General features: G+C 40.9%; 1 protein-coding gene and 1 long non-coding RNA gene across 6 annotated transcripts in view; one reads left to right on the top strand and one right to left on the bottom strand.

Moving 5' to 3' along the window:
• Window positions 1-20,601, top strand: part of SKI (SKI proto-oncogene) — a 116,455-nt gene extending 95,854 nt beyond the window's left edge. Inside the window, exons 3-8 of one of the 2 annotated variants that reach the window (XM_050909633.1) lie at window positions 9,196-9,321; window positions 9,828-9,943; window positions 11,697-11,971; window positions 12,930-13,231; window positions 15,924-16,154; window positions 19,943-20,601. In XM_050909633.1, the coding sequence (XP_050765590.1) occupies window positions 9,196-9,321; window positions 9,828-9,943; window positions 11,697-11,971; window positions 12,930-13,231; window positions 15,924-16,154; window positions 19,943-20,131 (1,239 nt within the window). In that variant the 3' untranslated portion in view covers window positions 20,132-20,601. Of the gene's footprint in view, window positions 1-9,195; window positions 9,322-9,827; window positions 9,944-11,696; window positions 11,972-12,929; window positions 13,232-15,923; window positions 16,155-16,944; window positions 18,680-19,942 lie in introns of those variants that run through there. The other variant, XM_050909634.1, reaches the window with a different exon arrangement.
• A 177-nt stretch (window positions 20,602-20,778) lies between these two features.
• The window catches only part of LOC127024892 (uncharacterized), a 48,076-nt gene continuing 40,908 nt past the window's right edge, over window positions 20,779-27,946 (bottom strand). For 2 of the 4 annotated variants that reach the window (XR_007767606.1, XR_007767607.1), the window contains 8 exons: window positions 25,234-25,498; window positions 24,199-24,254; window positions 23,768-23,859; window positions 22,970-23,095; window positions 21,837-21,955; window positions 21,209-21,278; window positions 20,939-21,088; window positions 20,779-20,843 (listed from right to left, as the gene is read on the bottom strand). This is a non-coding gene — a long non-coding RNA (uncharacterized LOC127024892). The remainder of the gene's footprint in view (window positions 20,844-20,938; window positions 21,089-21,208; window positions 21,279-21,836; window positions 21,956-22,969; window positions 23,096-23,767; window positions 23,860-24,198; window positions 24,255-25,233; window positions 25,499-27,946) is intronic. The other 2 variants (XR_007767608.1, XR_007767609.1) reach the window with 2 other exon arrangements.

Genomic DNA, 27,946 nt, shown 5'->3' with positions numbered 1-27,946 from the left:
TGTACTAAAAGAATAAAAGGAAAGAAGTGTTGAGACAGGAGAGAAAACTTTCTTTCTTTTATGCTAGCCAAGAAGCTTTGAAAATGGATGATGACTTATGCCAGGGGCTATGTAGAGTGTTCTAGAAAATAATTTAAATTTGCCTTTACAAAATGAATTCATCAAAGGGTACTGTGTAGGAATTTGCTTTAAACTGAGATAGTGTCTGAAATAAAATAGTCCAGCCCCTTTTCACTTTTTCTGTTCTAAATTTTGAATGTGATTCCATAGAAATTAAAGATTTTTGCACAGGTGTGAGAAAAACTCAGTTCCAAATTTTTTAAGATGAACTTCCTATACTACCATATGATTAAGACTACCTTTTTACATAGCATTCTTTTAGACTAGCTGGGAAGTTGCGTTTACATTACTATCAGTGAAGTAAAATCAGGCCTTTGCACAACCAGAAGATCCCCTCTCAGGAAGAGACAAAGTGAGTCCTTGTAGGCTCATCAGTAGGAAGGGAGAGCAGGTTAGTTCCAGTGAGGTTTTTTTTCACAGCTCCTTTTTATGCCTGTGCATAACGGGTGCTCTCCGAAGCGCTCTCAACTGTGGTTTGTGAAGATTCTCCACAGGTCAGACTTGGGGGACACACTGGCAGCCAGCATGTGTGCTGTGAAGGCAAGAATAGAAAGCAAATACTTCCCGTAATCACACGTCCCAAAATGACAGGGTAAAATGAGTACTTATGCTTCCACCAGAGCAGTGAAAAATGGGAAGATGGAAAGTCTGGACTCCTGCCCAATGAAACCAAAATTGTAAAAAAGAAAAATAAAACAAATGCTACATACACTCCCTAGAACTGACACTGCAATGTGGCAGGTTTTTTTCCTCTTTTAAATATATACAGTAGACAAGCAGTAAATCTTCTTACAGCTTTGTAGAACAGCATTATTTTTAGCTTTTTTTATTATCGAGACAACCCTTCATAGCTTTCACTCTGTAGCTGAATATATTTATTTTTTTAATCTACGTGAAAGTGCAGTCCTTACAAAGACCCCTAATACCTTATTAATCATTTCTGGAGCACGTCACAAAGAGGCTTTCAGAAGCAAGTGTTCTATCCATCAGTTGACGTGCTTGTGAAGGCTTAACGGATGCAGATAAAGGGCCCTATTTTACCACATTGAAGATACCTCTCATTTTGCATTTTTTAGTTTGATTTTAACTAGAAATCTGAAAGAAGTCTTAAGACAACCAGAGAAGCACTGAGTGCAGTCCGTTCTCATGTGGTTCAGCCTGTTCTTAGATAGACTCAGGCCTGCGGTTCATAAAAGCACCATGCGGAGAATTCTAAGTTCAGTTCCCAAGTTCAGGAATTGTGGTCTTGGTAACCTCCAGAAGTAGCTTTGAATACTTGCCACTGCTAAAGGTACGTTTCTTCTGAAATGCCATTTTACAAGACTGTGCAACATAGTGTGCCTCAGCAGGAGCCTGAACCAGTCTTAGGGTTCTGAAGACAAAAGTTACATGGCTACTACTAGAGGAAGAGCTACCACACAGTGCCATGACTTCATTGTGCTTCAAATAAGACTTTGCACCCTTTTCTTCTAAGTAAAGTAGAAGATAAACCTCATAGCTCCCTTTAAAAATGGGTAAGTAATATTGCCCGTTTTATATCTACAGGTCAGCTGAGGTTAAGTAACTGGTCCATTGTCACACAAGTGAACAAGTAAAGCCATTTAGAAAGAACCTAAAAGTTCTGTCTTTCAGTTCCCACTTGTATTACTCAATGTGCTCTTCATGGAGTAGGAACAGAACTCATATACTCTGATTTCTCAGCAACGGTCTATGCAAATATTTTCTGGAGACTTTCCTAGGGCCCTTCAGGCATTACTAGTAGCATGAAATACAGAGATTGGGGTACTTGCTTAGATTTGTTTTTCATCACTGAGTAAGAAAAGCCATCAATTCCTGTAGAAAGATGCTTTCAGAGCTTCTCATACTTAGGTTATTTTATTGAATAGTTGTGCAGGTAATGAGAGTAATAACCTCTACAATTTTTTGTTTCCTTGCTGTGCTTCGACTCCCAATGTTTCACTTTTTGTAGTGCCTTTCCTGCAAGGAAACGTTAATAAAGTATTAAAAGCTTTGTCCCAGTAATGGTTAACAGCCAAGTTGCCAAGTCAAATAAGAAGCACTAGCAGCATTCTCATATGCTTCACTTGCAGATGCCATAACTGAATGCAGTGCAGTTGCCTGGAAAGGTAGTTTCAATCCATCTTTTTCACTGTGTATAGAGTTTTTTTGGCTATTCGATAAGTTTATTCTTAAAAGCAAGCTAGTGTTGGTGAAATAAGCTTGGCAAAACCTGGAGAATAAATAGAGCATCTGAGTAGCATGACTCCTCCTGGCTTTTAATGTGCTTTTGCTCTGGTACAGTGTATGAGCTTTTGAAAATGCCATCCGTCCTGCCTAAATTCTGATATAGAGGAGCACCTCAGAAGGGTGAGAAAGATTGTTGACTAAACTCCCACTTGGTCCTTGACTTCCCTGAGTATGTTAAAATGATGCTGAGTTTTCCCAATAAGATGTGTACCTGTCCAGTCCACTCCTTGTAACCCAGCAAGGACCTAACGGATGGGTCTGTATAAAGTAGCTACGAAAAACAAGCCTGTTGCTGGCTGGCATGAATTTGCTAGAGATGGCTCTTCACTGCTCTGGAAAACTTTTGGCATCCATAAATTGAAATAGGTGAAAATCTTCAGGCACTTTTGTAACGTTTTTACTGGTATATCTGTAATGTCAGAGCGTTTTATTCTTGACACATCTTTTGAAATAGAACAGAATTAGTGTTAGTTTTCTAGGGGAGGGTAGTGGAAATGCTTTGCTTAGGATCTTGTAAATCAATCAGTAGCGAAACTTGGAGCCACAAGCCCCTTTCTATTTGCGTGTTCCACTCCAGTGTCCTCTACAAAATCATCTTTCCTATCCAGTTTACCTAAGGAGGAAAGTTTTATTGAGAATAGGTGTTAGGCTAGTCTTTCAGAATTTCCGTGGCCTGTGGTGAAGATACGTTCATTGCCAATAGGGTCTTGCACCTTTACCGCTCTCTGTAGGACAGTTGCTGGTTTAGGTGTTTGCCTAAATTCCAGATTCCCTTGGAGTAAATGAGTAAATGTGAGCTGAGATAGTCAGATGATAGTTTTTAACAGGAAAAACACACTAAATAACAACCAGATAATTTTTAATCAAAGGCTCACGAAGTTAGTGGGAAGACCCTGCTCACCCAGTGGACCCTAAGTGAAGCTCAGTTCACTTAGGGCCCTAAGTACAGCTCCGTTGAGCCTGTGGTGCTGTACTACTGCAGCACAGACTGGATTGCAGCTTTAGCACTGAATGCCAACATGGGCATTTGATGCTAGTGGTAAAATGTGCTCACTATCAGCCTTTTGCTCTTTCAGTGTATTTTTATCTTCTGACGTCTGACACGTTTTGAACCCAAGTAGTCTCTCTCTGGGGTTTCTGCAGGCTTATATCAGACCGGCGTCTGGTCTTGTGGTTTGTGCCCCTAATGAGAAAGCTGCTTAATTTTCACACCCAGACGGAGTATCAGATGAGACAGGAAGCCCCACCCTTTCTCATGGTATAACTGAACTCATCTCTTTGCATGAACTAGCAGCAGAAGCAATAGCTTGAACAAAATGATAGTATGCTATCTATAGATTTACAGCCCAATTTTTTTCATTTTGCCAACTCTGGTTATACATGCTTTTCTAGCTGCGGAGTTTTCAGTGGAGACGTTTCTGATTTACACCCGAGTTAGGAATATGAAATTGAATTCTTCAGCCTCCCAGTATTTTCCCAATTAATTTTCTTAAGAGACTGAAATACAGATTTCTGTGTGTTGGGATAGCTTGATAGCTTTTGGGGACATTCAGTTTTTCATTTCTAAAGATGCCACATAGGATGCCGTGATCTCTGCTGGTATGGTATCTGCATTTCCGATCCATCTGTAAAAGGAGCGGACTGGGCCAAGGGACAGATTCCCCAGCCTCATCGAAGTATCTGCACAGAGCATGCTCTGTCCCTTTAACCGCCTAGCTTCTGCGCAGAGATGAATCAGTAGCCCCATGCAGTGTGGGTCACTGCACCTGCTCCCAGCCTGTCAGATCTTCTCAAAGCTGCAGTAATAGCCGCTACAGCACCAGGCTGGCACTGCATCACTGAATTTGAAGAGCAGAGAAGCCTGGATTTTTTCATTCTTTCACTCATATCCTTCACCACACATAGTGGAAATGCATTCACACCTAGCCTGGGAAAGGTTACAAACACAGATAAACATATGCCGTTACCCCGTTTGAACAGAGATGTGTGTTTTCAATTAGGTTTTGGAATTTGATGCCAAGCTTAAACCCAGTTATGGGGAGATTTTATTGGCAGAGGATAGATCAGAATTTGGAGCACGGGCTGCTTTTCTGAAGGTACATTTCTGAGTTAAAAGTTCCACAGGCAAGGAGGCCTCTTAAATATTTTCAACTCCTTTCACCTAATGTTTTCCATTCTTAACAAGGCAAAAGAAGCCCTTTTTTCACTGCCACATGCATCACTACACCTTAGCTGAGCAACACAGCAAAGCCTGGGTTGGCAAAGAGCGCACTGAAGTTTGAAGGATTTTAACTGGGTCCTTGGTGCTTTGTGAACATGGGGTTGCACCGAGTTTTAGCCCTGTTCAATAGCGCTGGTTGGTTTTTTTACACAAGATGGAAGTGCACGCATTTGGCAATACATGCCTTTATGTAGGCCTAGACTGTCAGTTGTATAAGACCAGTTGCAGTTCCATTGACTTTACCATTTTGCCGGATTTGGCCTGTACCAGTGTTCTGTCCTTCCAAAGGGAGTGCTGTCCTCTCTGTAGTGGTCTTAGCTTATCCCCTGGTGGATAGCTGCTCACAGCACAGAGTGTCGTCGACATACAGCAGTCATTGTTCCGTGCAGCAGAGCAAAGAATGAGGAGAGAACAAAAGTCGTCTACTCAGCTCAGTTACATAGTGTTGGAAATCAGGTAGGGAAAAGAAAGTTAATTACTTCAGGAAATGTATTTTGGTAGATCCTCAGGCACCAAGAATCATATCCGTGAGCACTCCCAAATCTTAAAATTTCAGAATTTTTTCTGGGCTCATTTTCCATTCTAAGTTGCAACAAAAAGTAGCATTCAGGTATTGTGCTGACCTGGTACTGCTTGGTCTGCTGGTTCTGTTCATGGTACAGAGCACTGGGGAGGGCTTGTCTTTTTGAGAAGGAGAGGGTCAAAAATTCTTTCTACTGGTCTCACGGTTTGTTACTGTAATACTTAATTGAAGTAGAAAATTTGGTCTGACCTGTCAAGTGTGGCCTTGGTTGGCTAGAGGCCAAATTGGGCTGCTTAATTTCAGTTTGCCTTAAAATGGCTGACATTAAAGTTCACGTGCCCAAATTTCCCTTTGGAACATACTTTTGAAATCTTTTTTTAGTAACTTTATAAGTCTTTCTGTATCTGTTTTGCCTCAAAAATCAATTGCTTCAGAAAACAACAGTCCAAAAGCTTAAGTAAATGTTTCACATAGCATTTCTGGGCCCGCTTTGTATCGTAAAGTTTCTTACATCTGTGGATTGGAGAAAATGTATATTAACAAATCACTTTGCCCAGCGCAAAGCCCATTTGACAACAAATTATTAAGTTGCCTGCAATGGAAGAAAAACTGAATAGGAAATAAGGAAATATTTATTTCAGTCTTCTAGGGTTTGGGTTCAAGTTTTTCATAAGTCATTTATGAAGATGGCAAAAAAGTTACATCAGATTTTCAGCATTTCTTTTGCAACTTTGTATGTTTCATTATTTGGCAAAGAGAGAAAATGAAATAAAATCATCCATATTTGAGCCAATACCAAGGTTTGCTGGCTGCTGTGGCTGGGTTGGAAGTGTCAGAGTGGGGTATATTGTTGCCTGGAATCTGTCCTAGAGTGGGATGTAATCGGTGAGTCATATGAAGAGAAGATTTTGTGTTCACTATCTAGTCTTGTTCCGCATCTAAGTATTTTCCTATAGTAGTGAACAGATTTGCTTCTGCCTCTTTCAGCGTCAGAAGGCTGCACAAAACAAGAGAAGTGCAGTACAGTATATTACTGACCTGCTTTGGATATTTATAGGTGGAATTTTTGATGAGTTCATGACACAGCCACAGTATTTCTGCGGAGGGGGACAAAAGCGTTTTCAGTGGGATGTCCAAGCAGATAGAAATATGCAAGAGCAAAAATTTAATGAAATGAATACAGGTTGTAGTCAGAAGCCTTCTGTTTCATGAGTTTCAGAGATGAACCTCCATTTCTTGACTAATAGCAACATGTAGTGTCTCAGTATTTCATAGACCAGGTGGGAAACTACTAGAACTATTACATTTTTACCTTGTTAAAATGGAACCTAAATACATGGTGGGTTTTTTAAAGCATGTATTGAGGCGCAATTCCTGCCTCAACCAGCAGATGATCTGTGTAAACAAAATGGGATAGTGGATGGAAAGAACACTGGCAGAGGTCATCACAGCAGTTCAAAAATTATGTTGGCAGCAGTCTTTTTTGAGTCCAGCTGAAGTGCTTTCCCACTTTAGACAGCACTAGTTTGTTAGGAATACTGACGAGTCCTGTGGTGGGAGATGACTCGAAGTTAGAAAAATCTGCACGCCCCACTTAGCACCTGCTTTTCTCTCCCCCTTTTTTCACCCCATTTCCATCTCTTTGTGGGGAAGGCAAACCTGGTTTTTGTCCATGCACACACCTTGTTTACTGCTTTTTTCCTAGCAGCAGCTTATGTTTTCAGATCAGGACTGGCTCCTGGCAAGAAAAGGTTAAGCATCATTTCCCAGATCTACTGAAATGTTCTGTGCTCAGAGCCCTCCTGATCGTTGGTGCCAGCCTTGATTTAAAGGGGAAAGAAGGGAGACAGTGGAGAAAGCTGGAGATGAGACATGATTTCTTTAAAAATGCAAATGAGATCATTCTATTGAAATACTTCCCCTCGAACCTTTCTAAAACCTGACACTTGCTCTCCTTTCCCCAAAGCTGCTTGTTTTCACGCGTGACCCGTGGTACTGATCCCACTCTGGCTGTGTGAGCAATGTGGCAGAGGGGGTACCGGGCCCAGGATGGCCGTCTCCACGCCTGCCTGAACAGAATGTTCTGCAGACAGCAGAGCACGGATGCTCGGGGGGAGGAACGGGTTTCCATGCTGAGTCTTGCCACCTGTTGCCTTTTTCATTCCAAGCCCCCCTTCCTCCCCACCCTCCACCCCAAGTTCCCCTCCCCACACAGCTCACCATCCCCAGTGGATAGGGTTGGGATCAGTAGTCACTTGCCAAATACCTTTCTAATGCTGTCACTAATTCTGCACAGACAGCATCTCTGAAAGCAAAAACAAATCTTTTCCAATGCATTGTCGTGCATTTTCTACAAAAAGCATTTAGAAATGCCTTTTCTTAGTTGAGTTAGATGGGAGGGACCATGCCATAGCCACTACAAGAGTCAGCCCTAGGGAAGCCTGAAGCTGTGCCGAAAGAATCCTCTGCAAATCCGTTGTAGCTGGCATTTGGCACTGGCACAGGCTAATTTTGTACTTGGGGTTACACATATACACACCCATGTCATTCTTCTTCATCTGCTACATATGGAAAGCTGCCCCAAGCACCAGAGTGCCAGGGAATGTTTTACTAAAACCTCCAGACTTGGTTTGATTATGTTACTATGCACACTGGGCTGTAGAAGCCATAAGAGTGGTGTGTGCTGCCAGATGAACTGGCATTAGCTAGATAGTCATCGGCTTGAGCCATAGTTCCACACTACTGCCCTGCTTCCATGAAAGTAGTAGACTGTTCATGGACATGAGGTCATAATTTCCTCCTAATTAAGGTGTGCAAAAGGGATGGCATTGCTCTAGTTACATAGCTGTTGGGGTTGCCTGGAAGTCAGTTAGGAGTCTGGAGAAGTGCATTTTAACAATACTGCTTTCAGTTCCTCATGTACTCTTCATGTAAAGTCACTTAGATCACAATTTTCAGGAGTGAATAATCATTTGGAGAAGCAGTCTCTAAGTTCCCAATTGAAGATGCCTTGAAGGGGACTGATTTTCAGAACAGAAGACATTGGCAAATAAGATCCTTTCTTTCATTGGCAAACAGACCTGGTTTTGAAGCATTTCAGGCTCTCAAAATGTTGCCATGCCGGTGTTTTACAGACACACCTGTATAAATACTTGTTTGCCCACAAAAATCACAGTGAGGTGAAAGGATGAAAAAATTTAGTGCAAATATGAACCATTACTGGTTATTGCAGCATGGTTCTGCCACCTTGCTTAGAACCAGGTTGAATGGGAATACAGAAAGGTAGAGAGTTTGGACTTGCAAAAAGAAAGAAAAAGGAATAGAAACTGAGGTGGTATGTTTCTCTTATTATTTCTAGTCATGATGCAGCATAAGGTCCAGAACCTTCTCCCTCCCTGCTGATAGACGTGTTTGTACTGGCAAGGCTTCAAGCTGGTATCCCCAGTGCACCAGTTAAACCAGTAGTTACCAATTTTTTTGCAAGCCACGCTGGGACTATAGGAATTTTATTCCTTCACAGTGTTGAAGGAAAGGGGTTTTGCTTGCCAAAGGGCTTTCTTATGCTTGAGGATGATTTATGGGCCAAGCTGAGCCACTTGTGGAAAAGGCAAAGCAGCTCTTGGCAGCACCCCCAGAATCCACTGCAGCTGTGGGGTAGTGAAGTCATCGGCATAACAACCACTGCAAACAGAATAACAAAGTCTGTTCTGTTCTCATTTAAAATAATCTTTCCAGTTCAGCAACCACATTACACCTTACCTTTCTGCATACAAAAATAATAAAAGGCCGATAGTTCTCTGCAACATGGTGTGAATGTCTCACTTATATTACTGCCTATCACTCCTGCACCATATACACTTTATCAGAGTATTTTAAATGAAGGAATGAAGCCACATTATGTCATAATTTGTGTCTGTCCCTTGTTTCCACTCCTTTGTTTGTCCTTAGGTTTGAAAAAGCAGAAAAAAACCCAGTGTTTCTTTCTTTTAAATACAACATTTGCTTTTGCCTTGTAACCTGTTTCTAAGCTGATTGCAAAGTGAGTAATTCTGTCTTTGATTTTTCCTGCCTGTCTTTGTTTCAGGTCCCTTCAGATCCTCCTGCTTCCAAAAAGCCCAAAATAGATGACTCTGCTTCCCAATCTCCAGCTTCTACTGAGAAGGAAAAACAGTCCAGTTGGTTACGGTCCTTATCCAGTTCATCTAATAAGGTGATTGCTGAATATTTTGTAAGCAAAAGAGAGATCAAATTAGCATGTAGCATCGCTCTACTGAAACCAGAAGAGAAAATGAGAGAAAGAACTTGCCCAGGTTTTCTAAATTAATAACATTTCTATCCTTTTCCTAGTAAACATTGAGCTATACAGTCCTCCCAGTTTCCTTGCCATCTTCCAGTGTTCACTGACCTTGATTGTGACAATGAAGTAAGCAATTCCTTCATGCCTTTGAGGTACAAGAATCCTGCAAGACTCAGGAGCCTTTTGTGGTCTCTGCAAACTACGTATAACTTATTGGCAAAGAAAAAACATGTGAGGTTTTACGTTAGTGCAGTTCACCTCTTCCAGTGGAATCTACTAAGTAAGTAGGTCCTAGCCAGTGGGGGAGTAGTTTTAGAGATAACAAAACGTCTACTGAAAAGCATCACTAGCACTCCATTGCGATTTATAGTTTAAAAGATTGTTCATATTTACTTATTTTTCTTTTCCCTCCTTCCCAGAGTATTGGCTGTGTCCATCCCCGTCAGCGTCTCTCAGCTTTCCGGCCCTGGTCCCCTGCTGTGTCGGCAAATGAGAAAGAGCTCTCAACCCATCTTCCCGCATTGATCCGAGACAGGTGAGGAGACATGAACTGAAGGGAGAATGGGGTTAGCAGCCGTGGAGATTTATTTGACAGCAAGTTGCTTTATGTTTGTTCCCTTGCACTGTTAACTGGTGGCTTTGTAATTCAGACAGACAGTCCACTAGTATCGGATTAAAAAGCATTTGCAGCTGCAGTGTTTTAATTCGCAGAAGGGAAACAAAAAAAAGGCTTGATATTTTGTGCATTCATTAAATAGGTTTTCTTAGGTGAAACATGCCATAAAAGTCTGAAATGAAGGCTGCTTCTGTGAACTTACAAACATTTTGGGATACGGTCATCAGAAGTTCTCGGGCTTCACTGTTTAAAGGAAGATTGAGTTACTCGCTTGGGGCAGGTGGTGAGGGACCAGCCAGCTATTTCCAGGCAACTGCCAATTGGTAACTGCAGCAGCTCTGTAACAGTGGCCGGTCAGCATGTTGCCAACGCAGCTGCATGCTACCTCCTGTATTGACAATACCAGAGGAAGACGAAGGACTGAACGGACAGCACAGGCTACCCCATTCCTTCTTGATGGCCAGTGGTCCTGGGGGGTCATGGTAGAGCACACAGGGCAGGAGAGCCTGCGGGAGACTCCTCAGCTTATAAGACCTATCAGAAAGCTGATGTTGTAGGCCAGATTCCGCTCTTGGATAGCGACATAATTAAACTGGTACAAGAATGAGCCACCACCCATAATGAGTGGGACTACTGGTGTCACAGTTAGAACAGAAAGTGTCAGGGCAATTATACATTCCTTTGCCAGACTGGAACTGTTCAGTCTGAAAAATCTTTGTGCCAGATTTCTGCCTAAGAGTAGTGATTTCTTTGGAAAGTTTGAATAAAGTGGCCAGGTGTTTTTAGGGAGCGTTATGGAGAACATATTTTGCTGCCCTTATGAACAAGTTTCTTAGAAGCTGTGGGGATTGATTTAAAAAAAAAGAAAGGAAAAGAAAAGAAAAGGAAAAAAGCCTACCAGCGTATCCTTGTTTTTAAACAGACTTTTAAATTAGGTAGGGAGAGAAGGGCTAAACTGGTGTGAGAGTATGCCCTTGGTATCCCTATGAGAAATTTGGCCAATTTAAGTCTTGGGGAAAAACCCACCTCCAACAGGCTCGGGAGAAATTTTAATAGATAACTGAAGATACATCATGTAGTAGATACTGACTTGAAGTTGCAAAGACAGTCTTTGCTATGTTTTTTGCAAAATCCCATGTATTTGACGTTACAATATTATTGTCCTTTAACATAGGTTTGTTGGGGTTTTTAAACTATGGTTTTACATACATGCGCTCAGATGCATGCTGTGTCAAAAAATTAAAGATACACAAGTATATGCTTTTTGCACTCCCGTGGCCTTTCTTAAGGAAGTGCTGTTTCCAAGTTTACAAAACATCTGTGGACAGACAGAAGTAAAACTGTGCAGTTAGGTAAAACAATAATGCATGAAGATCATGAGGAAACATCGTAATTTCTAGACTCTAGGAGATCTCATCTCTTTGGTGCTCTTAGAGAATGTGGCACTTTGAATATGATCCCTTCTGAACTGGATGGAGATTAGCTGTATAAATCGTCTCCATGTTTAAATGAGTGCAAAACGCTAAGCAAATATATAGGCAGATTCTTAGCTGGCGTGAATCTATGGAACTTCACTGTCATTGCAGTTTCAGTGTAACACATGGATTGGGAAGCATTTTAAAGCCAAAATATGATGATTTTCTCCTTCCTTTTGCCTCCCCCTCCATAACAGTTTTTACTCCTACAAAAGCTTTGAGAATGCTGTGGCCCCCAACGTGGCACTTGCACCTCCAGCCCAACAGAAAATTGTGAGCAACCCCCCCTGTGCCACAGTAGTATCACGGAGCAGTGAGCCACCGAGCAGCACTGTCCAGCCACGGAAAAGGAAGCTTGCTGCAGAGAACACAGCTATCCCAGACGCGGCAGCCACTGTTGCAGCCACTGTTACTGCCACTGAAGAGGATAAGGAATCAGAAGCAGAAATTGAAGTAGAAACCAGGGAAGAATGTAAGTGACAGTTATATCTGCCTTTATTTTGTTTTATTTGTGCTGGATTTTCCTCAGTAATCCACAGGAGTTAGCTGTTCAACTTCTGTTGTGTTTAAATATAATTCTGGAAGCCTAATAGCTCAACGGGATGTAAAAATACAACCTTAAGTAATAATGAAAACCAAGAATGGAACATAAGTTGGGGGAGCTGTTTTCCTGGGAGAGGAACGTGCATCAACAAAAAGAAGCACCTGAACCACAGGTGTCCACTAACCTAGAGTCTTTTATTAAAGCAGGTAAATGTTGTGGTGCTCACATAAAAACTGATGGTTTGCTATCTGATCAAGAGCCGTCTATAAAAGCCTTTGTGGGATACACACAAATAGCCCGTAAAAATTCCAGAGCGCACACACTTGTAAGTGTGGAATTTTGTGTCAGACAAAGAACGTGGTCACACAGTTTCAGTACTGCATCCATGGAGTTGAATACATAAAGCAGAGATCAAGAGCCAGTATGTTCTTAAACAGTATTCTGATATTGGGCCTCTCAGCGAAAGATGAAGGAAGACACCGGTATCACCTCATTAATGTCACTTCGCTAATTCTGCTGCTGCCCTCAGTATGTTCAGTCCTTACTCAGTGCGTGCAGTTCATGCAAAAAGAAGACATTTTACCCACTGAAAACAGCAGGATCACGTAGATTTCCCTCAAGAAATCTGTTTCTTCACACCCATGGAGAAAACACTGTTTGTGACATAAATTCCAAAGTCGCAATTCAAGCAAATTGTAAGTTGGTCCCTTAAGTCAGTCAGGTTTGCATTTTCATCACATTTCAAGTATCAAAGTATAAAAGGAGTATTTTCTTTCTTCCTTTTTTTCATTGAATATTGAGTATCTCCTCTGTCTAAAAGGGCCTGAGCATATTTTGAGTTATAGTAGACATTTTTTAATTAATTTTCGATGTTTCTGTTTTTCAGTCACCTCCTCCTTATCCTCGCTCTCCTCCCCATCCTTTACTTCATCCAGCTCTGCAAAGGACATGAGCTCACCTGGTATGCAAGCCCCAGTCACAGTCAACAGTTCATATGAGGTTGCAACACATTCTGACTCTCACAGCAGCGGGTTGGAAGCTGAGCTGGAGCACCTACGGCAGGCCCTGGACAGTGGCCTAGATACAAAAGAAGCCAAAGAAAAATTCCTCCATGAAGTTGTTAAAATGAGAGTGAAGCAGGAAGAGAAGCTAAATGCTGCCTTGCAAGCCAAACGCAGTCTACATCAGGTAATGTTGAAAAATAGCTTTCTCTTACCACTGTCTGCAAATAGTCTTCCGGGTAGAAACCGTTAGGTAGCCTCATGTAAAAAAGAATTGCCTCATTTTTCCCAAATAGCAACAGCCTTTACTGGGGTACTGTTTGTAAATTCAGCCGGGAAACCAAAGTGTACAGGAACCATTCCTACATTTTTAAGCTTGCCACCTGTTTTTGCCTTGGAGTATAAATCCATGGTTACCAAAATCAACATCTTTTCATTACTGAAAAAATCTTCTAGTCCAGCACGGTTTATTTGGTTTTCATTTCACTGAACTAGAAACATTTCTGTCTTTATGGAGGCTTTATCTGTAGTTTTAAAAGATTTGTGAAAATCCTGCCGTTGCCTGGCTGAGGGAAGGTATTCCTGGGACACAGAGACACTTGCTGAAGCTCTGATGAGGAGCAGAACTACAGGTCTTTGTTAAGCATTCCATTAGCCATGCTTCACTGAATGTTTCTCGCTTCATTCAATGAAGAAGCTCCTTATTTCTGGAAATCCTTGATACATCGGTCATATCAAAGAAAAAGTGGTCAGATAAAAAAAGCTGCAGGTAAGTACTGGCTGTTAGCAAATCACAGTGACTGAACAGAATGGCAGGTGAACTTTTTTTTTTTTAATTTGAGCTCAGGCAAAAGTAGTACATAGACATGGAAGATAGAGCCAATGTAGAAGATTTGCATGTCCTCTTTGAATATTGTATGTGGAGCTGTAACCGAGCTAGAAATGTAACCCATTAGATGCATCTGGGGTGCCAACTGTAAAATAAGGGCCTTGTTTCGTCTAGCATGGGAGATAGATAGAAAACCAGTACTTGTACTGTTGGTCAGGTATACAGTCTTGTTAGCCGGCATAAGGCATTTTGTTTCTTTGAGGAATGAACGAAAGGACAGTAGCTCACAGATGTGATCTGTGTCCAATAGGACTGCTGTGTTTTTAAAAAACCACCAAAAATACCCAATCCCCAAAATTCTAGTAGTAGAGTCAAGTATTCTTCTAGCAGGCAGAAGGAGGTGAGAGAGAGATTGTATTAAGTGCGTAGATATGATCATAATTACAATTTTAACAAAAGTTTGCCAACTCAAATTTCTGCAAGAGCTGCAGTATAGCAAGCCAGTTTCTGTGCTGCATACCTCTCGTGAAGATGGCTTGTTATGTACTAGCTGCAGATCCAGGTCCCAGAGAAGGGAGGCGGAGAGCTGTCTCGTCAGCTGAACTGCTTGTCACCTCGAGCCAATCACTTCATTCCCTTGTGTTTCAGTAAATATATGTTTTATTTTATGTATTTAAAAGTAAATATTTATGAGTAATATGTATTTAAAGCTAATTTTGAAATATGTAAACTAAATACACAGTGTGTACTTAAAGTAAAGCAGGAATTACATGAGGTAGTTGATGAAGCAGAATTGAGTGTTGAGGCGTTAAATCAAGCAACATGTCAGAGTGAGAGGGAATGTGGTATCGGTGTCTGGCCATCATTTTCCATTTGGGCAGCTGTGGGTTTCCAGTTCCACATACAGAGAAAGTACATGTGTGCATGCTTCCAAAGGCAAGGCTGAGCTAACAATGGCCTGGCTGGGAAGTGAGATTGTCAAAAGAGCGAATTTCCCATGACCCGACGGCAGTGTTACTGAACAGAAACACGTTGCTGTGAGGGTTTGACTCTGACAGAGAGGAAATGCTGCTTCTGGGGGGGGGGGTGGTGGTGCGGGAATCGAACTTGAGTTTCTAATTTAACCATTTAGGAGACGGACCTTTAAGTAAGCCACATTTTTGTGCTTATGATGAACATGTCTTTTAACAACAGCTTTTTAACAGCTTAAGAGTTTCTTCCTTTGTACCTTTAGGTTCCTTATCATTATCACTTCAATTAATGGCTCTCTCTTGGATTTGAGATTTCAAGGTAGCAGCTCCTGTTAAGAACCTGGACAGTGAGAGTGGCAATTTCCAGAGCAAAGCATGGTTTCGATTTAGCTTAAGGTTTTAGCCTGGAGTTTTCCAGACGTTGTGACAGAGCGGTCCGTTGGCTGGTTGCCAAGAGCCTTAGGGCTACACACCAGTTACCTATAGCAAAATAAAAGTGCCTAGAGTTAGAAAGAAGATACACAAATTGGTTTCTCTCATACTTGCATTAAGTGGATTTGGGGGGGGCTTGATAAAATGGAACTGCTTAGTGATTTCTTCAGCAAGTAGTAAACTTTCTTGTTCAGCTTTGCTGTACACAAAGGGCATTCACAAATTGCATTTATCATAACGTTGTATATCTTCAATGTCTTCAATTAAAGTGCAGGCATTACAGTTGGTTTGTTGGAAACTTCGAGCTAGCGTAGAGCACATTGCTAGTAGCTCTCTCCAACTGCAGTTCATCTTTATTCAGTCACAGATGGTCACAGCTATTTTGCTTGACAAAGCAAAATGTGGCTGCAGCGTATAGCTTTTTATTATCCAAAAATTCAGGGTATCTTGAGTGCAGGATCTCACGTTGATTTAAAGGAGAAGAGCTTGTACAAAGTTCAGAATGAGGTTTAGACATGAGCCTTCTTGGTCATAACCAGCAGAAGGTGGGAATTCAGTTGGATCGCTTCCTTTACAGTTCTGTTTCCTTGCACTAATTTAGGCTCCGCTCCTCGGTTCTCGCAAGTTAACTGCTTTTTGTATTCTAGGAGCTGGAGTTCCTAAGAGTGGCTAAGAAAGAGAAACTGAGAGAAGCAACGGAGGCGAAGCGCAACTTAAGGAAAGAGATTGAACGTCTGAGAGCTGAGAATGAGAAGAAAATGAAGGAAGCCAATGAGTCTCGGATACGACTGAAGAGGGAACTGGAACAAGCCAGGCAGATCCGGGTGTGTGACAAGGGCTGTGAAGCAGGCAGGCTCCGGGCCAAGTACTCAGCCCAGGTAAGACCCAAACACTGAAAGCTATAATAGCAAGTAAGCTTACTATTTCTGCAGTTTTCAGGGTTAGTTCAGGTGTCTGTCTGTCCTCTAATGCCAGTGGCCCTGTTTTGTCTAATTCGATACAAGTCCAGCTCCTAGCTATATAATGTCTGTGCCCCCATCCGTGTCAGTTGACAGCCCGAGTCCTAATGCAGGGTGTTACCAACTTGCCTGCACTCCGACCACCTGTGTCAGTCCCACGGTTCTGCCTAGAACTTGCACATTTGTCAGTTGAAAATCACCATTTACGGAGACAAAGACAAATGCTAGACATTATTTCAGTTCTGCTAATACTCTGTTGGCACTGCCAATGCATAGGGGTCCATTTCAGTACTGTAAATATTAGGCAGAGCCACTTTTCCCTAACAGTATTTTTCCTTGAAGATCAGCCTAGACCTACAGGAACTATTTAAAACAACAGCAGAAACCAAGGCCCATCAATAAGCAAACTGCAGTGCTGGGAAGGAGTGATGTTTACAGTTGTAAAACACAAGAAGAGCAAACTGTCAGGTCTAAGAAAAGACTTCCAGTTTGATCTCAGTGAAAGTTCTAGGAATGCAGGAACATGTTGTTACAAGCAACATGTATGCTTTAAGCTTTCGACCTAAAAATCTCTCCCCACCCTCTCCGCATCAGATTCTCTTGTAATTAATAAAAGATTTTGAAGTTTATTTAAACCATCCAAAGCCAAGCGAACCAAGAGCTCAGGCTGCACATCCTTAAGTCGCCTTGTTGTGTCTTGGTGTTGCAGGGCATGTGGAATGCAAGGCCATCCACTGTTCCAAGCCCCCTGAAATGACCCAGCATAACAGGCTGAGCTGAGAGCAGAATGGCAGCCTCCTGGATTTCCGTGAGAAACAGCCCTGAAGAGGAATCCATTGCATGCCCTGCCTTCCCCTTCCTCCAATAAAACAATCCCAGTTGCCCAGTAATGCATTTCCTATAAAAGGGCGTGGTCCCACACCTATTGTTAACCCCCTCAAACCCCGCCTCCCTATAGAGAGGAGCTCCCAAACAGCCCCTCTCCTTAAGGCTAACTCCTTTCCTTGCCATAGCTGCCTCCCTTGTAGCCTCGCTCTGGCCTGCTCCCACCTAAGGATCCCTCTGCCAAACCACTGTCCCCATCACTGGTTCCCAAGCTAAAAGCCTGGCTGAGAAATGCGTAAATGAAAGGCAAGGGTCAGCAAGCGTTAGCAACAGAAGAAAAACGTGGCACGCTTGCCTTAATTTAAACTCCTACAGCAGATACATAGCGTCCATGCAAATGCCACGTAGGTGTCATACATTTGCAAGATTACCTTGCATGTTGTAACATCCCTTGAATTAATGGCAACGGCATCTCTTCTAGACCATGTTTACTGTAGCAACTTTTCCGCCACGCATGTTGTTAAACACACACGGTTCATGAACATGTCATTATGCCCAAAGCATGAGCTGCAAATACTTGGCGTGGGCACTTTAAGGAGGGGAGGGAAAGGAAAAGACAAAGCAATAGCAATCAGAAATTCTTCTAACCCCAGGCTCTCAATAACGGGAAGGGGCGTGGCCCACTTGTACCTCGATGAGACACGTCTAACCAGGGGACCAGAAGCAGGAAATGATGTGGGCTTCCTCTCTAGCATCACAGGATGTCTCACTGATAAGAGGTGTCCAGACTAAACATAACCAGATTGAGAGCTGCTGCGCTGGGCGTTACCGACAGTTGACTTCCACTTGAGCAAAAAAAAAGAAAAAAGCAAGGCAACAGCAAGTGCAGATAGAAGTAAACGCCATACGTACCAAATAGAGCTTGGCAAATCCGCAGGTGTGTCCTCCCTTGCTTTGTGACAGGCATGAAAGTTTTTGACAACGTGGATTTACAGTTTCCTAATACATTCCCTCCTTGGGAGGGACTAAATGAGGTTTCCTAATATGAAAGGCTAAAGTCACCTTAAAAAGAAGTCAGGTAGCTGCATATTCTGCACGTTTGTCTTTTCTACAGACAGACAGACACTAGTGGCACATTTGCAGTATCAACTGCAACGTCCTGTTGTATATATGTATTTAGGCTTGCTGTTAGAGCACCAGAGTGCAGTGCAGCAGCATGAGGACACTCATTAAGCCCCAAATGCAGTAAAGCTATATTAGTGCTGTGCTTGGGCAAAATACCACATGGCAACTAATGTCTCAGGGTCTGGAATAGCTGCTTTATTTAGCAGCTACCTCAGAGATTTCTGTGTGGCACTTACTTCATAGAGAAATACCTTGCCTAACTTCAAAGTCTGAATTTTACAAGATGTCAGTGTGACTTAAAAGTTCTTAAGTCATGTAAGAAATTTTAAAATAAAGCTTTATACATCCCTTTATCTTTAATTTGGAGTGCACACAGGAAGTTTGTCACTCACATTGTGTTCATCACCTCTTATTATTTTTGAGGAAACCACAATTCTCTAGACAGGCTTAGGCCGAGAGAAATAGCATTAGGCAAGCATGAGAGGAAATAATAAGACAACAAAGTCAGGGGTGTAAATGTCTTTCTTTGTGTGAGCTTAAAGTATTAGATGCTTAATACCTATTGAATATCAGTGTAGTTTATGCCTGTCTTTTTTCTTGCCTTGATACCGAGATCCAAATATGGATGGGGTGGCGGGTTAGCCTTCATTTTAGCCCAAAACATAAGAGTTTTCCTTTCCTTTCTTAAATGGCAATCTTTGGTAACTGCTGATCTTACCTGTTTGTGGCCTAAAATTGCATAGTTCAAACCGGTGCAGTTTTTCTAATGTTTACACCCTTGAATCTTGGGGCTTTTCTCTGCCTTTGTTATCAGTAAGCGAAAAATAGGAAGATCGACTACTGAGGCCTGTGGCGAGGCTGAGGCCATCTGCGTGTCTTGCTGTAAGCTGGGAAAAGACTGTGATCTCTTGTAAGGCTCTTTGGAAGATGTATTTCCTTACATCCATTTCTGTGCAAAGTTACTACACATTAGCACCTGTTCGGTCCCATTCCTGCCCTCCAAAGTCCAGCTTCTTACTTACGAGTTGAAATGGTGCTGATGTTCACTGTTGCTTGGAGAGTTTCTGCTCGTTCAGAGGACTGCCTGTGTCCCAACTTTCTCACATCCGTATTCACAATCCCCTTGCCATCTACACTGTACCGCCATGTCCTCCATGCCCGTCTTGCCTCCTTACAGTTCCTTACATTTAATATGAAGGATAGAATGGTTCTATGAGAGGATACTGCAATTGCTTTTGTTGGACATTAATCTATAGCTGAGACACGGGCCTTTTATGTAGGCAACTGAGTATGTTTCTGGTCACTCATATTAATAACAACTACTGTAAAAGATCGGAAAGTAAATTCTCTGTGCAAACTCAGCTTGTAGTTTACTTTGCTGAATTGCTGTCTGCCTAAAGCAATAATAGTAATGGTTTAAGACGCACAGTGACCAGCGTTCTGTTACACTCTTAACTATGCTGCTTTTCACCCTCCTTTCTGGAACTTAAGCCACCAGAAATATTGAAGAATTTCAAAGCTAAACAGTTCATGCAATGCACTCGTATAATTGTACAGTAGTTAGCGTATGGAAAAAAGTAGGGCAAAGGGAATTCCTTCCTCACGTCAACTTTGATAATCTTATGTCTGGAAGGACATGGTTTTATTACTCTTCTCACTTTGTGCTAAGGTACTACTCTGTGTTAAAATCTACACAATCACACTGGAACTGAACTATTACAATAGTTTATTATGTTTCTTAATATGCTTTTCTCTAGATTGAGGACCTACAGGTTAAGCTTCAGCATGCAGAGGCTGACAGGGAGCAGCTCCGAGCTGACCTGATGCATGAAAGGGAGGCTCGAGAACACTTGGAAAAAGTAGTCAAGGAACTTCAGGAACAACTGTGGCCTAAATCAAGCAGTCAATCCAGCAGTGAAAACACAACGAGCAACATTGAGAACTAAACAAACACCACATCATCTAATACACATACAGAATGACATATATGCACAGTAAGGGAGGATGTGTGGGGTACGTGTGTAAGTGCATGTGTGAGCAGTTGTGTCTTGGCACACAGATCTATGAATATGGATTCTTATTAGTTGGAAGGCAAATGTTACTCTTTATAACAGAAGCACTGAATTACGCCTCTTTTTTTTCCAATCCATATAGCACAACATCTTACTGTGCCTATAAAACACGAAGTGTTTATAAACAAAATACTTTTAAGTCCACAGCAAATTTTCTACTGGCAAACTCCAAGCAAGCAGCATCGTCCAACTAAAATCAGAGTAAAAGGCAAGCATGGCAGTGTTCTTATGTTGCCCTTCTGCCTGTTGGAACATTTTGGAATTTAAAAACAAACAAACTTTTCTTATAAGCTATTTAAAATAATTCATTACACAGACTTGGTATTAAAAAATTAACAAGATTTTTATAATGAACCTGTAAAAGCAAAACAAAAAAAACCTTCGATGCACAATTTTTAATGACTTGTTAGAGGCTTTGGGATTCTTAACGTAGAAGCCCTCTGGTGATGATGCCATTTCATTAGCAGTTTTCCAGCCATCTAGGAAGCCATCACAGTTTTAATCCCGTCACGTGGTTGTATGAGAATTTCAGAGTGCTTTTCAAAGTTGATTTTTTCCGTAGAAAGAATTCCCTTCATTTCCTGTCCTGAACACAAGAAGAAAGGAAGATGCAGGATTGTAAGGGGGTGGGGGGGAGGGGCAGAGAAGATGCACGCTTTAGAATGACAAACCCAGCCTTACAGACGTCAGTGTTTGCAAATCACGCCATCTCTGCTAAAGACATCTTCATTAATTGGTGTGTTCAAAAGACTCACTTCATGCAAGAGCACTTCAGCTTCAGGAAAAGAAAGAAGGAAATAAAGGAAGGAAATGGATGATCTGTTAAGTCGCCTGAGAAATAAAGCAGAAGACGTATGCGTTTTGAAGTCATTCTGAAATCTTTACTTCAGCTTTCAGTTTTCTGGAAAACTCATCTTTGTTGCACCATCTTACCATGAATTCAGTATTTACCTGCTTTTATTATGAACTGTCAGTCAGGATTTCTGTGCCCAAGGAGAGTGCAACATCGCATTATCGGATACTACAGAAAAGAAAAACAACATTTTTGCTGCTGTGAATAAGCCTAGATCTTTTAAAAAAAAAAAATTTTTTTTTGTTTTTAAAAAGAGAAATTACTTTAATTTTGGGATCCAAGCCGCAGCCCTGGAATAAAAATGCAGCATGCCATCACTTTGTCTTATTGGTGGTGGTGGTGTTGATTTTTTTTTTTTTTTAAACTGCACTTTGTCAGATTCTTACTCTGCATTTTATTCCATATTTCTAAAGTTTACAAGTTGAGCATTCTAGATTCTACTCTGCCTAACAGATGTGAAAATCATCAACCCAATTTTTCCACCGTGTGACACCCTGCATCATTATTTACATTCATGCAAAATGAGGGGATTCAGCAGGTATAGAATGCTACCAATTATGAATTCACCAGGCCAGTGCACTACTGGTTGAGTTTTAAACCTGTTTTGCATGGCTTTGTATCTAACAGAAGTTGGGAAGCAGTAGAGATGCTCCCGGAAGTGCTTAACAAATAAAGCTGGTGCTTTACCGAACAAGAGAAAAGTTACTGTCACCCATAAACACTCACCTCGTAGACACTCAAGCTTATCAGCATAAAGTGAAAATGTGATCTGGGGCTGCAGATGTGCCTTCCAGCTCATTTTTCCTCTCAGCATCTTATATAGGCAATGCTGACACTTTTTTTACCTTAAAGAATAAAAAGAAAAAAAAAAAAGAAAAAAAAAGAAAACCCTATGCATCATCATACACAGAAGTTGTTCTAAACGAAGAAACATATTTCCAGTAATCTTTATTTGCTTTTGGACATTAATGCAAACTATGTAAGCTTAAAAATTATTTCCCAGTAGAGAGAAAGCGGCTTCCAATCCTAAAATTATAGTATTTACTTACAGTACATTAGAGAGGTTTGTTTTTTTTCAACAAGAGCTGTTTGCTTGAAACCATTATAATAACCATTATAATAACTGTGAGCATTAACAAAGAAGTTCATATCTATGTTTTAGGTACAAAAAGAAGAAATATGAAAGGAGTAGAATTACTGGGACAATGTAAAACTGTTGGGAGCAAGAAACAGTTATACCAAGTCAATTACATGAAACTGTCCGTTGATACAGGGGTTTGCCCTTGTGTGTTTGGGATGCTGGAGACTGAGTCTAGATGCAGATCTCCTCTTCTAAAGTGCAATGCAAAAGGAATTTTGATTATGCTTAAGCAGGTTTTTTTAATGTGTTTTTTTTTTCTTCTTTGTATGTTTTTTTTCTGCAATTATGAAATCATATGCATGGAATTAAAATCTCTGCCATACGTATATTCATTAATGGGCATTATTACTGTCTTATGTAAAGGGTTTATTTTGTAATGCAGTATGCATAAAAATGTTCTCAGCCTTATGATTTCCAGATCTGTATTATTCACTTATTTCTTCAAGGGAAACTAAATAATTTTAGCTGTAGTTGATCATTGTGCATTTCAAAAGTCTCATATGCTATGCTTTACTGCCATGTTAAGAAATTACACATAGAACAAATGCATTCCCACCCCCGCTGTCAGCTTCTTTGAAGCCTTCCTTTTTAAATTTGGTTTGTTTGGGTCCTTTCCCCTGGTCTTTGATTGTGTCTCTCCCCTTGTGACTCAACACAAAAATGGCAACATGTCCATCGCTGTCTGTTTTGTCACAGGAAAAGCAGCCCACTCACTTACCTGCAGCACGCGACACCGTTTCTCCTTCTTGTGTGTCTAGGGAAGCACACCGATTCGCTGGCACAATTTCTTCTGTGCATATGATGCTTTTATCCTCCAAAATTAATGAAATTGCATTTTTTTTTCCTAAGGAAAAAACAGAACAGTAAATAGTCTTGTCAGACAACCAGCATCACCTGTGCTTCACATGCAAACGGGGTAAGATTTGCAAGAGAGAAGTCTCCAAAATAAAGTTACAAAACCAAGGGGTTTCTTCTTTTGCCGTGCATTACGGTAATTCTGTAAAGTGTAATATATGACAAAGGAACTTCACACTGTTTGAGGTTAAGACTCAATAGTATTTGATCCTCGGGAGGGAAAACTTCCTAGTAAAAACACTTCTATAAACTAAGGTTTAAAATCAGTAAGATTAAATAAGGTGCAAGAAGACCGGGAACAAACGTTCTACACCAGCAGTTAATCAACAGGAGAGGTTTACAGCATGGGAGTCTATCTTAAATAATTTTGTCTTTCCTAAATACATTTTTAATAACAACATCTTTATTTCTGCAGAACGTATAATTTATTTCTAATTCAGAATTCCTGTGCATGTAATTTATTTTAAAATTGTCAGAAGATGGCCGCAGAGACACTAATTCTAGAAAAGGGCTGTCAAAAGGGTGGGAATCTTCAGCGAAAAAAAAACTTGTGTGAAGGTGCTTAAGGTGAGGGAGTTCTGTGTGTAATTTCTGTGTCTGCAACACTTCAGTAAAACACTTGGTAGCCCGTTCAGATGGAATTGCTTTTCTTTTGACTTACGTTGAGTCCCTGCTGCATTCCATCTGCACTCCAGCCTGCGAGTGTAGGAATTGTAAAGTCACATCTTCTCATTTCATCTGCTCTTTAGTTTCCTTTAAGAAGTTAAAAGGGAGAAGAGGTGTTTCGTACAGGCTGTTGACTCTCCCTGTACTTAAAAATATATTACTTACTACTTGTATATTCAGTTTAATTACTCATTGTTTCTATTACTGAAAGAAGACTTAAGGAAGGGAAAAAAAAAACCAACAGCAATAACATTCATATCTATGGAGCAGCTAACTAGTATACATAATATTCTGCTTTTCAAACAGAACTAGCCAATGTAAAAAAAAAAAGTTAAAAGTAAATTCAACATGTAAATACTTTTTTTCATTTTACACTGTTGTATTATAAGTGTATATGGTGTTTACTTTTTCAAAACTCTTTCTTACCTGGTAGTTGTCTTGTTTTATGAGTTGTGTTTTTAACTAAGAACAACCTTTGCTGTCTGTTAGGAAAAAGAAAAACAAAATCTTTTTGCAAGTTTTAAATGTGGGTTAACCTTCCTCCATCATTTGCATTTTTTTGTCCTTATTTTCACTGTAAAGTATTTTATTACCAAAAGGTTGATTTTCTTTCCATTCTGCCCTCTCATCAGTCCATGTGTTTTAGAGAGAAGTTTTTTGTTGGTTTGGTTGTTGTTTCGTTTTGTTTTTAAATCAAAAGAACTCACAGAAATGACATTTTTTCAATTGAAGAAAAATAAATCTTTACATTTATAATAGCCAATAGCATTTCAGCACATTTTTGTTATCCTGGTCTCTCCTATGCTGCTGCTAATGACAATATTATGACTTACTCTACTATTCTAGAACTATTTTTATGTAAGTAATGTATGCTTTCTTGTTTATAAATGCCTGATTTAAAAAAAATAAGAAAAAAGCTTGGCATATTTATCTATTTCGCTGTGTACCTTGATAGTCCTTTTCCACCCCCTTTTCCACATCCCCTCCCCTCGAAGCAGATAATATTGTAAAATAAAGGACTTTATGAGATTATGTATGAAAATAGCTATGCTTATATACCACAGTGACTGAATGTACAGTGTATAGACGCATTACCTAAAATAAAATTGTTTGTCCAGAAAAAAAATAAATAGCTATGGTATGTTTTTTGAGTTTTCTGTGCTTGCAGCTGTGGCCTAGTTGGGGAGGACAGGCAAACTTCAGAGACCGTACAGCTATCTGAAAAAGTGCTAGGCACCTCTGGTTGAAAAGTGAAGACTTCTTAATTTGCAGTTAAACACCACAAACTGTAGAAACTCTGCTGCACACATGCACACACATAACTAACTGATTGATACTGTCACTTGCCTTACAGTAATTTCCCAGGTTGCACACGTATATGTATCTAAAGCACCAACAGAGGTAACAGCAATAATAATAAAACCAAGGCGACAGCAGTAATAATAAAAACCACTGCCTTACTTCAGGGTTGGGAAGGAAATCCAGCGCCAGTTGCACTTTCTTCCAAAAATCCGACTAAAAAGATGCTCCTGGGCGAGAGCCGCCTTAATTGAAGATGAGGTTGTGGGGACGCTGTCGAACCACCTCACGAAAAGGCTTAAGCCAGGGGACGCTGCGCGGCCGGCCGCGGCCCAGTGATGACAGATGAGTGAATGAGCCGCTGGCTTACACAGGCGCAAACCTGAAGGCGAGCATTGGTCCGCTGTCTCCACCTGACACGTGCCACCTCAGAAGTCCGATGACAGAAAAATTTCTTATTATATGCTAATACTACTATGTGTATATTTATTGCATGTGTATCCAAGTCATATTTTATACGGTCTCTAACCCATTTTAGCTTGCAAGCCAATTTCCAGTTTTGACATCGTGTAACTTACACCCACATACTCCTCCTCTAACAAACAGACACACACCCCCTCCCACTAATAACAGCAAACCCCATTTTGCCTATAGTTGGAAGTAGCATTAAATTCTCTTAGCTGTTGGAGGGAAAGCTCAGATTTCCTGCCATGTTTTATCTTTGCTGGCATACCAAAACCAAAAAAAATCTGCCTTATCACCTTAAATGTGCTGAGGCACATTAACAACCTGAGGCCGAGAGTGAAAACAGCACATTGTTTCCCGGACAGCCTAGCAATAAGCCTCTCTAAGGCATCATTTAAACAGACAACCGTTTTCAGGTCTGCACGTGACAATATTGTAAGGAGAATGGCATTTAATTGGAAACGATGCATACCGCTTCGTGGGGAAATTCTCACAACGAAGTGAAATTTCTTTTGAACAGTGAGAATTGTAAGCATATAAAAGTTTGTACCAGGTCAAAGAAAAAGAAAGACGAGGGAAAAAATGCAAAAAGCAGAAGATGGAAACATATGTTAAAGTAATCCTCTCATGGTTTTCTGAGAAATGGCTGCAGAATTTCCACAGCTCTGGTACATTTCTTAACATGCCCTTGTAAAACAGTGGAAAAGCCAGAGAATGATTGAACAGCTTAAGAAAAAAATCTCTACTTCATCTGTCTGACTCATTGCAGCCTTGCTTTCTAAGGGGTTGGGTTATTTCCTGTTTCTGCCACCTGGATATCAACAGTGGGTAAAACCAGGCTGAGCTGCTGCATCTTTCGCTATGGAAGGTGAAATCTGTTAAATGTTCCTGGCCTGTCACGCGGATACAAAGCTATAGCTGTATTCTTCCAACATACCCCAGAATAGCACTTCTCTCTTGGCTTTTTCTTCTCCCCCCGCCCCCTTGTTGACAAAACGAGCGCAGACACAAAAAGCTGTACGCTATTTTTTCCTAAGTATTAGAGACTCACAAGTGATCCAGCCATTCTTGCTATCTGTCTTCCGCCTGAATGAAACTATGCGAGCTTTGCTCACAAATGATGCTGGAACTATAGGCTCGAAGTCTCAAGCCTTCTGTTTAATGATGAGCTCTTGGATAAACATCAGTACACGCTGCACTCCATACGGAGAGTTCAGAGCAATGCCCGTCTTGCTCTTCGTTTTGCTAGAAGTGCCTATGACAGTGTTCAATTATTGTACACTACGAATGAGTCGTCTTCAACACGGACAAACTGCAGCCAAGCGCCTAGTTTCAGTCACCATTAGGCCCACATCACAATTTAGCCCAAATTCAAAATGCTCACCACAGAAAAGTCAGACCCTTTCTCCGTTCTTTCTCTCTTCAGCTGTTGTACTAAAAGCCTACAGCCAAAAGAAAACCTGAAACAGTAAGACTTTGATTCTGTCTTTTCTGCTGTAGGCCTCCTGTTCCTACACTAATGAGTCTCTTCTTTTGCTAAAATCTCATTTTGTAGCGTAATTACAGCCCATGAGTTTCTGGCACCCGTATTGCTTTCTCCAATGCTCTACTAGAATTCCTTCTGCCGACAGGTAGCATAGAACTGCCCCTGAAAGCAGAGTCCATTACCAAAAATGCTTCCTACCTATCTGTGCCTCCAATGGACACTTAGGAGTATTGGGAATCAAATAGATCACTTCATTATCCTGCTCCCAACAGGAAGAAAAAAAAAATAATAAAAAAAAAAATTAAAAAAAATTAAAAAAGGTGCATTTGCTGGAAATGAAGAGATGAGCACAAGCCACAACAGCCCAGGACGTGTCGTAGGGACTGATTTGCTTTTGGAGCACAGGGTTCCTATAATAGCTTGATGACAAAAACTTACCTTGGAAAAAATTAAAGACAGTAATGAGATAATGACAAAGTGTTATCAGTTAACTTCAGATGCATTGTATATAATGTCTTCTGACGCAATTAATTTGAATGTATACAAAGAACTCTGCCTGAAGGTCCACAGGTGAATTGACCCATTCACATTTCCAAAAATCCAGAACCAATGGAGATTCAATTCCTGGAGGTCATAAGTGAACAGAGATTAAGGCTGGAATCTGCAAACACTAACCAACGTATCCAAGTAAGTGCATAGAAGCTGTCCACCTTTTTCCAACTTACGCTTGTATGTCTGGCATGTCTACAGCCTTAAAGAATGGGATGCAACTGCATTAGTAATTCCTGCCCCAAACGACGAGCAGCGAAATGGTGTTTTCACCCATTTTTGGTACTAAGTGGAATCAGTAAGGTTTTAAGTCTAAACGCAGGTCCATATCCTTCACTTGTAAAAAGATCTTGTGCCCCCATACACAATTCATAC

The sequence above is a fragment of the Gymnogyps californianus genome, chromosome 21 (assembly GCF_018139145.2).
Source record: "Gymnogyps californianus isolate 813 chromosome 21, ASM1813914v2, whole genome shotgun sequence".
Lineage (NCBI taxonomy): Eukaryota > Metazoa > Chordata > Aves > Accipitriformes > Cathartidae > Gymnogyps > Gymnogyps californianus.
Note: the sequence above shows the minus strand (reverse complement) of the source record. Positions and strands in the feature narration are given on the sequence as shown.